Here is an 11,596-nt window from a genome sequence, read left to right as displayed (position 1 = left end):
ATATTTGAAGTCAATTGAGGTACATGTTACAGTTTTTACCGATCGAATTTTAGATTCCAATCGTAATATGTGTAATTTTCGTACCGAACTTTTGTTTCCGATGTTTTCGAATTATCGATATCGCTTTTGTTTCTGAAATTACCGTTTTTTATCTCGTTTCCAAGAAAAATATAAAAATAAAAATAATTTTAGTGTTTACTGATAGTTTTCATCCTAAATATGACCGCAGCCTGCAGCCGCAGCGATGTTGAATGGATAACAACTGTTTGAGTGGGCTTGGGCTTGGTTGGACAAAAGCTCACCCCATCTCATAAAACCCACGTCCCACAGCACAAACACGACACGACACAACTCCGAGGGCCGAGGTCAGCAACGCAAAGCAGCACGTTCCCGTCCCGACGCGCTTCCCGCCTGAGTCCGCCGCGGACATCGATCCCCAGTTCCGTCCCCATGTGGCCGTCCTGGGTCAAGACGCGCAGCTCTGACGACTCCGCCGTCGGCGCCGCCGCCTCCACCTCCACCGCCGTCGGCGCGTGCCCTCGCCTCTCCATCCCCAACCCGTGTCTCAAGGACCTCCGGTCCCTGCTTTCGCCGGACTCCTCCGCCTCCCCGGCGCCGCGCGTCTTCCACCGCCTCCGCGTCGCCGCCTCGGCGCTCCGGGTCCTCCGCGCGATCCAGCATCCCGCGTCCCAGTCCCCCGCCGGCGGCAAGGAGCCAGCACCGGGCGCCTGCGGCGGCGGGCGGGTGGTGCTGTACTTCACCTCCCTCCGCGTGGTCCGCGGCACCTACGAGGACTGCCGCGCGGTGCGCGCCATTCTGCGCGGGCTCCGCGCCGCCGTCGACGAGCGCGACCTGGCCATGGACCCGGGCTACCTGCCGGAGCTGGCCTCGCTCCTGCCCCACGCGCCGCGCGGCCGCGTGGCGCTGCCCCAGGTCTTCGTGGGCGGCCGCCACGTCGGCGGCGCCGAGGAGGTGCGGCGCCTCCACGAGGCCGGCGAGCTCCGGCGCATCGTCGCCCCCGCGTCGTCCGGCGGCAGCTGCGCCCGCTGCGGCGCCCAGCGCTACGTGCTCTGCGCCGCCTGCCACGGCAGCCACAAGCGGTACAGCCTCAAGGGCGGCGGCGGGTTCCGGTCCTGCGCCGAGTGCAACGAGAACGGGCTCGTCCGCTGTCCCGCCTGCTGCGTCGTCCCCGCCTCCTGATCCAGATCCGAGATCCAACTGCTCCACGCAAACTCTGTATGACTGCTTGTACTCTGTACTACTTACTACTCGGGCTTAGGACTACTTGTACTCAGCTTGCCATCAAACTTGGTTGAAACTAATGATGAGTGTCTTGTTGTGGGAGTTACTTTCCTCCGATCTTCGATTTTCCGTTTCAGTTCCTTTCCGGTCTGCTCATGGCTAATCTGCCTTTCCGTCTATCTTTGCGTATCCATTCCATTGCTTCTTCGGTTATTGATTGTCGGTAATGCTGGATCAAGTCAGCTCGGCTTATCCGAGTTTAAGCTGGCTTAGGGCCCGTTCGTTTCTGCTGGATTGCACCAAGAATTATTCCTGTTGATCAAAACTTATATAAATTAGAAGCAATCCGGGCCGGAACAGTTCCGGCCTTCTATTCCCCGTCAACCGAACGGGCCCTTATTAAGTTAGCGATTTAGCTTGGCTCGGTTTGGTTCGTTAAGCTAACGAGCCATAGAGTTAGCACGGCTTACTTTTCTAGCTTGTGAGATAGAATAGAAAAAATATGTATACAATAATCAATTTTTAGTTAATTTCAAACTAAATTTAACAATAAAAATAGTAATTATATTTATAGTTTCACGTACCACATCAATGTAACATCAAATTAACACAATTAATGATTGATCAATTTACAATCCACTCACATGTTCATCGGTTTAACACACAGTTATATTTGTATGGACCAATTTAACACATAGACACAGTTCATCAATCATTAATTTAACGTATAGGTTATAGACACCGCACATACATATAACATGTTTATCAATTATTACGTAAATGATATGTGTGTAGTTTTGTTTTGCTGAAATATGATAGCTCGTTTAGCTCGCGAGCTGGATCCTTAACAAACCGAGTTGGCTCGTTAACGTATAGAGCTAGAATATCAGTTTAGCTCAATGGCGGACGCAGAATGGAAATTCATGGGGGTTAAGAAGACTATTTAACGAAATCAAGCAAGATCGTAAAAAGATAGTGTTGCATAGGATTCATGTTTTACAAAAGAAGTAGATATATCTCTAATTTTTGTTGACCGAATCAAAACCATGCGTACCTTGTCAAATGTCGATCTCATTGAAGGGTGGGGGCGCCGAGAAAGGGGCGCCTTCAGGTGATGTCACATTTGAGAGCTAGGACTCACTAGTTCGCGAAGCTCGCCGCCCGTCGACGACAACAAGCGAAACAAGAGCATCGGGAAGGGGGGATGATGTCGCACGTTGGGAAGGGGTGGCGGCTGGCGGTGGCGGGAAGGGGGTATTAGGGGCGTTTTGGCTTAGGCGATGTCAGAAAGAATGAGACCGAGTGGATAGATGTTGTAAGAGCGAATGGATCAACAATGCTTCGTATTAATCTCAGGTGTAATATTTATACACACAAGCAATGACTAATACAATGTACGGGCGTTGTTGGAGCAAACACGACGAACGAGTGACCTGGTCCTCTTAGTTAGATCGTGGACGACGTGAGCCCAAATGATGCTGTCATGGTCATTAGATTGTTAACAGATGCGAGGACTGGTCCGAAGAGTAGAACGAGAGTTGAGAGGACTAGAACGATCTGATAAGGAGATCCAAGATAGGACTATTTTAGTCCACTTATGTATTCAATTTGTTTCTTTTTATAACGGAGCGTTTGGATCCCTTCATTTTAGAGGAATTGGAATTCACTCAATAAAGTAACTTATTTAGTTTGGAATTTGATATTACACCACTTTCCAAAGTTCATATATAAGTCAATCTCAAATTCATGGGGTGTAGGATGGGAAATGGTTTTATGCATTAGTAGAATTTGTTTCTACTCTGTAACTTACATGACACTCTTCGTCTCACACCTCTATAGTAAAAATGTAGCACATAAATATCTCTGACATCTTGCTAATAATAGTATACAAATATATTTTGCATAAAACTGATTTAGCTTAATTGATATATGCCTAAATTACTATTATTAGAATGAAATTCAATTCCAATGATCCAAACTGGGCGTTTGAGTAAATAAGCATATGTATAAAAGGTTAAGAATTTGAGGAGGGGTTATAGTCCACTTTGCCCCATTCTCGGTTTAAGCTCATGAAATAAAAGGTTAAGAATTTGAGGAGGGTCATGGTCCACTTTACCTCACTCCCGGTTTGAGCTCATGAAAAAAATCAAATAAATTAATCTAATCAAGCCGAGTTGATCAAGATCTAGAGTATTTTGTCCGGACCTACTTATCCGGTCGGTACAGCTCGCAGGCTCGGCGAGGCGTAGTTGTCCGGCATGTCCTCTCGTTCTACTCGACTCCATTCGTTGTGTCGCCCTGAATCGACTCGCTGACAGGTGTATGCCTCACGTCACATCACATCCCCCGCTTGTGCGATCTGCAATGCCTGCTGGTGTCGGCCAATCATGTGATGCTCATTTGCGCCAAGCCAGAACGAAGCGGCAGATGGACGCGTGACGCGCTCGGCCGGGTTGCACGCAAGACAGAGAGAGGTCGCTTCGCTTCCAGTGTTGGACTGCAGGACTGCCGGTGAAGTGGTGATGCGATCGGATTATTCTGGTCAATTATTTTTTTCAAAAAAGAAACCCTCAAGGTTCCGTTAAATTAAATTAATTAACAGCACGCACATGGTTGGCCATTGTGCCTTGGCAAAGGGGTGGAATTGATGATGATTCATGGAGGCGAGTGGTCACGTGGTGTAGGACACGCACACGGTGAGCTCCGGCGAGCCGATGATGGCCGGATCGAGTAGCCCCGGCCGGGGCCCTCTACCTCTCAGGCCCACACCACCCCTTTCGTCTACAGCGTTGGGAATTGAGAAAACGGACCCTAGGATTGAGCTGACGCGGTTTGACAGCGGCGCGGCTCCCGGCGTCACGGCCCCAGACGGCCAGACCTGGCCTGCGGCCCACGTGCATCTACATCCTCGATGCGCGTGCCATGTCGGTCAGCCCGGACGACGCCGAGGAGTTCCCGGGCGCGTACGCATCCATGGAGTACTGTACGAGTAGATACTGGTGATCAGCGACGAGCGGCAACCAGAGGAGCGCGAGACGCCAATACCTGCGCATGGAGCGGCGGATGGGCAAGTTCTTGCGCAGCAGGTTTGTGCTGCCGGATAACACCGTGGACACGATCGCTGCCGTGTGCGTGGGCCGCGTGCTCACCGAAGGGATACAAATCCCGCTCGGGATTCGCCGGGTTTCGCCGTTTTCTCCCCTTCCGAACAAACGACAGAAACAAATTCTACCGTCTTTTTTTTGATTTTTTTTCGTTTGGAATTTCGAATTCAAAAACAAAGCATGAAAAAATATAAAAAAAACTAGAGATTCTCATAAGTTCAGAAATATATTTGTTCAAAAATTCTTATTTTCTTGTAAATTAAAATTCGGTTTGTTGTAGAACTCAAACCCGTTAACAAAAAGTGTCTTATCTGCTTGCCAACCTTCACCCGTCAACTCCACTCATTTCACACACTCTCTCATCCATCCACTCTCTCAGCTTCGGCGGTCACAGGCGACGTTTCACGCCCAAAATACACCAAGGTCCGATCGGATTTCATAGTTTGTAGACAAGAAAAGTCTAGGTTTCATCGTGACCGTCAAGAAGCTGCTCAAGGATGGGCAAGTCACAAGTTCATACACATGCACCCAAGTTCCGGATGTTTGCAAAAAAAAAGAGAGAAATCTATGTCTATTTACCTATGTTTCCTTATCGTCGTTTTCTGCTAAAGACGATGTGACGATAAGTTTGTAAAAGCAAATTGTTGGCGTCAATCTAGCGCCAAACACTAGGGATGTACCATCTAACGGTGCCATCTGCGGCGCGGACAATCCGCGCTCTAGGCCGGACGGTCTGCGATGTCTTAGGGTCGTCTTCTTCCTTGCGGGAACCTAGATCACGCCCCCTGGAGAAAAATCTTAGGGTGCTTTAGGTCGCCAGGTCACCTGGGACGTCCCTATACGACATAGAGTTGTCTAGGGAATAAGATAACCATACAAGGGAGAGTATCTTGAATGAATGAACTGTATCTTGCCCCCCAGGAGGGGTAAGATCCTATGGTCGTCTTTGGGTCGGCAGGCCACACAAGACGGATCTAGATGACATAGAGTTGAATAGGTGTGGAGGTGGATATACGGAAAGCTACAACTAAAGCTACGTTACATCTACTCCTAAGGCAGTAATGATAAAGGACTCATAAAGAAAGTAATATATTGGTTCGACTGGATTGTGTTTGGGGGTTCTCAATCGTCCGCACCTCTTTATATTTATAGGGGAGGATGTCTGAACCTGTTCATAGGCAAGATCCAACAGATCCCCACGGATAGGTTAGAATAACCACGTATGGGATAATTACTCTCGCCCATGCTTATTTGGTCGCCAGGACGCGGACTGTCTGGTTGTGCCCATGTGCCAAATATAGTGCTCAACACATGCCCCTGCCTTTTGGTAGAGCTTGGTGAACCAAAAGCACATGATGCTAGCAGACTCTTTTGGGAAACAATAGATTTCACAACTTGCCTTGTTCCCAAAATATAAACATTAGCCCGATGTAAGTCACATGCTTTTGTGATCAGATAAGATAACTATTTGATAGAACTCTAATATATAGAGGCTGTTTCGAATTGCACCCTCTTCTGCCATATTTATCTGATTAATATGTCAAATGGCAAAAACTTATGGTGCCCTCTAGTCCGAATAAGCAAACAGATTAGACAAGTAATACAGATTCATCGTTGTACCACCCCACACTCGAGTAGGACAACACATCGTGATGAATAGACTAGAAAGCACCATGACATCCCTATAGGAGGATGATCATGCGATCTTGGATGCACTACCTTTTGGGCTAGTTTAGTAGGCCTTTGCTTTGGCACAGATCTCCTTTTTGACTTTGTTTGTTGTATTGGTGAAAGCACTCTTGTGAGTTTTGGTGTTTGGATGACAACTCAATTAAAGGACTAACAAGTGTACTAAGTGTTGAACAGGTGCTTAAAGTAAAGCCTACAGGGTTCAACACAAGTGAACAAGTGTGATGGTCCAAGAACTGGATTATGGATACATAATGGACATCACAAGTAAGATGGACATTGCAAAAGTGAGACTCGGGTGCGTAGCTCGAAGACAACTGATCAAGCCAAGGACGGAGGCAAGAAGAGCTTCGAGGTACCAAGTGCACGAGAGAAGGTCAAGGAGGCTGAGGAACCCAAAGCCAAGGGTGAAGAAGAAGGCTTGCAAAGTCAAGGGTGATCGAGTTGAGAACAGCTACGGCACATCAAGGATCACTACATAAGAACGTGACTTACAGCCAATGAGGTAACAGCTACAGTTATGTGGTGTAAGTCATAAGGCTCAAGAACAAGCTCTAAGAAGGAGATCAAGGTCACTAGAAGGAGAACAAGTGTCAAAACCAGAACTGGAAGCAGCCCAAAAGAGCTAAGTTCACCTTGATCTTTAGTTTGGGTTGTTCCTATGTTTAGAGATGTTCTATGTGACCTTTACAGGATGTTGGAGCCAAGTAATGTCAATCTAGATCAAGACAAGCCGACCTGATGATTTATGAGTCCAACATCAAAGCTCAAGCATGTGGAATGCTATAGATTTAATGATTAAGAGAAGGTATGTTTCTATACTTAGTACATTGGTTTTGTGGACTAATATACTTGTCTAAGTGTTAGAAACAGAAAGAAGAAGAAAAGAAGAGAGGTGCAAAGGGCTTGGCTATGTACAGCCAAGGCAGCTCAGTCTGGCACACCGGACTGTCCGGTGGTGCACCGGACAGTGTCCGGTGCGCCAGGCTGAACTCTGGCGAACTGGCCGCTCTCGGGAATTCACCGGCGGCGTACGGCTATAATTCACCGGACTGTCCGGTGTGCACCGGACTGTCCGGTGAGCCAACGGTCGGCCGGGCCAACGGTCGGCCACGCGATCTGCGCGGGACACGTGGCCGAACCAACGGCTAGATGGAGGCACCGGACTGTCCGGTGTGCACCGGACATGTCCGGTGCGCCAACGGCTCCAAGACTGCCAACGGTCGGCTTCGCCATAGAAGGAAAGAAATCGGGCACCGGACAATGTCCGGTGTGCACCGGACTGTCCGGTGCGCCACCCGACAGAAAGAAAGTATTGCCTTCCAAATGGGATTCCAACGGCTCCTAGGCCCCTTGTGCCTATAAAAGGGACCCCTAGGCGCCTTAAGCAAAATAGAAGTGCAGCCAACAAGTGTAGACTTCATTGGAATCAATTCTCGCTCTCCCTCTTGTGTGTAACTCTATAGTTTGTGTAGAAGGCACAGCTATAAGCCTTTAGAGAGAGGAATAGTGCTGCTAAGAGCTAGAGCAAGATCTTGAGCGTATCGTTACTCTGCCGAGGTGCTGCCAAGAAGTTTGTAAGCAGCCGCGGTTCTGTTGTAACCCCACTCAATAGTGAAAGGCTCTATCTGTCATACTGACAGATCTAAGCAAACGGAGGAAGGAGTTGAAATAGACTCCAAGCCCAGGTGTGGCTAACTCCAACGAGGACTAGGCAAGCATTTCAGGCTTGGCCGAACCTCGGGATAAATTCTTGCGTCTGTGTGCTCTGTTCTGTATTGTATCCTGACTCTCTGTTTTACTCGTCTTTATATCTGCACTTCAATACTTATCTGTGGTATAAGCTTTATTTGAAGTGCAGGACATTTTTGAGACAGGATCTCTGATTCCGCTGCAACCTACTCGAAGAGTCTTCTCACTCCACTGCGTACTAAGTCTTCGAGTAGAGTAAGAATTTAAGTTTTAAAGTAATAAGTTTTATTCGCCTATTCACCCCCCCCCTCTAGGCGACATCCAGATCCTGTTCCCGGGTCAAAGGGAACTTTCAATTGGTATCGGAGCTAGGCCTCTCCAGTGTGGGCTTAGCCGTCCGGAGATAACGATGTCGTCACAAGAGGTAACTGTAGAAATTCTTTTAGGCGATGGCTCTAATTACAAATCTTGGTCTGTCTCTATTTATAATGCTTTCATGAGTGTTGATTCTGATTTGAGACAGATCTTTAGTAGAACTATTTTTCCATCTGATATTAGTAAAAATCCCTCTAATGATGAACTAAGATGTTTATCTCTCAATCACCGTGCTTGCAACATCTTAGTTGAATCTCTTTCTAGAGGTGCTTATTTTGCCATCATGAGTAGTGATAATGATTTATTTGTTGATGCTCATGATTTATGGAATAGGATTAAAGAAAAATATTTTATGGCAAACTGTGATGCTCCTACTCCCTATATTATTTGTGATACTAACCATTCAAAGGGAGAAGAACAAGAACGATGGCACCCAAACGATGAATCCACCTCGTCGACAGGTTCGTTCTCTACTAGTGATAAATGTTTTATTGCTAACAATGATGGTGGAGACAAAAGCCATGATGAGGAGGAATATGAGGATGATAGCGAGGATGAATCTTCATCACCTCAAGGTACATTTTCCTATTTGGCTTCCACTGACATTAATGACAGGGAAAATGAGACCGATGATGTGGAAGAAGAGGAGATTCGCCGTTTCTGCATCCATCTCAACAAAGAGGACAAGGCACTCTTGGTTAAGCTGTTGAGAAGGAACAAGGAACAAGGCGAGACGCTTCTCAGGCTAGAGGAGTCCCTCATCAAAACCAACAACAGCATGGAGAAGAAGACCAAAGAACATGAGAAGCTAAAGCACTCTCATGATGATTTGGTCCAAAGGTATGAATATGTTTTAATTGAGCAAAGAAATAGTCATGATACATTATCTGATATTGCTCAACTTAAAACGGAAAATTCTATGCTTAAGAGTCAAGTAGAAACAATGGACCTAGAAAAACGTGCTCTAGGTAAAAAGTATGATATGTTGTCATATTCTCATAATAAATTAGTTGATGACCATATCATGCTTAATGTTGCTCATGAGGTTATAATTGCAAACTTAAATTCATGTGAACCTCATTCTCGCTCGTGTGCGCATTTGAATTGTATATCACCATGTGCTAACCCCTGTTGCTCAAAAGAAAGCCAATCATTGATTGAGCAACAAGTTTTAGGGTCACAAAAGAAATTCTGTGGGAACAAGAAGCAAAGACAACTGAGGAGAAGACACGTTGCTCAACTCTCTCAAGATATCCACGGGCGCGTGGTGAAGAAGCTTGAGAAAGGAAAAACTGTAGCAAGTGTCAAGCTCAATAAGAAAAATGTTCCTAAAGATGAAGAAATCAACATGAGCTTGGAAAAAGGTAAAGATTCAATTAATCATGTTGTTTGCACTGACCTTCTCTCCATGTCATTCAAGTGCAAAAAGGGAAAAGGAAAAAGAAGATGTTTCAAGTGCAAGAAGTTAGGCCACCTCATCGCGTCTTGTCCGTACAAAGACAAGGATGAAGGGACAAGGAGTTGTTTTGGATGCAACAATAAGGACCACACGATCACTTCATGTCCGGTCATGAAGAATCAAGGATGTGCATCCTCCAAGGTGACCCTCACCAAGGAAAATGACACACAGCAAGCGTCATGTCAGGTTGAGCGACGCTTCTGCTACAAGTGTGGTGAGCAGGGTCATCTATCCAAGGTATGTTATAAAGGTAAGATTCCTAAGCAAGTGAATTTGTGTCAATCTTATTCGCGTTGGAGACCCAAATCATACACTTGTGCTAGATCTATAACGAGATCACCTAGAACTAGCACAAAGGCAATTTGGGTACCAAAGGCACATTTAAATGATCATTATGGACCCATCCCGAGATGGGTACCAAACTGTGCTAACTAGACCATGCAGGTGCCTTGAGATGGACTGGAGACCATGGGAGAGCTTAAGACGGTTATCTAAAACTCTATGCTTAAGCTATTAATTGTTTGGTGTTTATTGACCCAAGGTTGAATTATTGTGAAACACTAATCCCATGTTCATCTCAAGTGAAATAAGGTGTATAGGTCCTTAATCATTATTGGTGAATCAAATAAAGGACCTTGATGAGAATCTACAACCTGCTCTCCAAAGGACGGTACCCGCGTATTTTAAGTACACAATTGCAATTGAGTATTGCTCTTAAGTTTGGCTTGTTGTGCTACCTGTCCTTAGAGTAGTGATGCTTTATGATTGCCTGTGTTAAATGGATCATAATGATGTTTGCTTAATCATGGCTGGTGCTCTATAGGATATATCTTTTGAATCATTCATTGGCAGCTCTTGTTATATCCACAACGATTAACTCTCTTGGTGTATATGGATAAACCTGTAACTTTTTGTAAGTCATGCTATGTGCAATTATGACATTTTGTTTAGTCCATGTTCACATGATTACCCTAGTTTGGTACTGTGTGAATTTCAAATCCATGTCGTGCCCTTTTGAGCTATGAGGTGCATGAGCAAAAGGAGCCCTGAATTGGTGATAACAAGTGCTCTCATAAAGGCAAAGGTATGGAAAATGGAACTGTGCAATTATTATTGAATATCTTGAAGTTCCATTGATAGTGATCATGGATGTGTTCTTGCATTTCATTGGCAGTATCGTGGCTTAGGAGACTTATGCCTTAAAATGTTGTTTCTTTTGGTGTACCTAAAGAACCTTCTTAACTATGATGTGCTTAGACATGATCATGTTGTTTTCAATTAGTATATGTGATGTAATGATAGTTAAGTATGAAGCATGTCTAAGTTGCGTGTAAATGTTATACTTCCTGTGAGTATTCAATTGGCTTAGGTGCCACTGAGGCATGCATTGTTGTATTTAGTCAACCTTTCATTTAGCCTTCAATTGGTGTTAAGTGGCTTTTCATTTGATATTCAAATTGGCATCTTTGTGTGATGAAAGTGATAGAGTATGCCTTGATCAAGGTATGTTGTGATCCCCTCTAGTTCTAAGGAAGCTAGAATGTGCAAAGTGCAAGTCATTCAAATACTTGATGCACAACTTGAGGGGGAGCACACATAACTTGTGTCTTTTGAGACTAACTATTTCTTGAGCAATCTTGTATAGTCTCTAGGTGGAAAAGAGAAGATAAGCATGAAATGAAGCAATCAGGATTTGGGTACCTCTGTAAGTCAAGTAATTGGTATCTTAAGTCATGAGTAATTGTATATCTTTAGATTGCTCATGCTCTATAATATCTGGTGATAATAGATGCTTATTCTTAAACATCATGGAGCTATGATAATAAATGAACTTGCAATTGGTATCTTTCAATTGGTATCTTTCAATTGGTATCTTTCAATTGGTAGCTGTGATAGTTTGCTTCATTTGACATCTTTTGATAATCATTAGAATAGAAGTTTCTTCTTGTGCCCAATACTATAACTTGTTCTAAGTTTGGTGTCTTAGCAACAAGAAAAGGTTAGGATAAAGAATCAGGCACAAGTGTGGAGAAGC

General features: G+C 45.2%; 1 protein-coding gene across 1 annotated transcript; it reads left to right on the top strand.

Moving 5' to 3' along the window:
* The first annotated feature begins 428 nt into the window (after positions 1-428).
* Positions 429-1,419, top strand: LOC100280837 (electron transporter). Its single transcript, NM_001153757.2, has one exon. It carries the CDS (start codon positions 451-453, stop codon positions 1,198-1,200), a length of 750 nt encoding a protein of 249 aa, NP_001147229.1. The 5' UTR covers positions 429-450; the 3' UTR covers positions 1,201-1,419.
* Positions 1,420-11,596: the final 10,177 nt, after the last annotated feature.

The sequence above is a fragment of the Zea mays genome, chromosome 8, assembly GCF_902167145.1.
Source record: "Zea mays cultivar B73 chromosome 8, Zm-B73-REFERENCE-NAM-5.0, whole genome shotgun sequence".
NCBI classification, from domain to species: domain Eukaryota; kingdom Viridiplantae; phylum Streptophyta; class Magnoliopsida; order Poales; family Poaceae; genus Zea; species Zea mays.
This window is presented reverse-complemented; position numbering and strand designations above follow the sequence as displayed.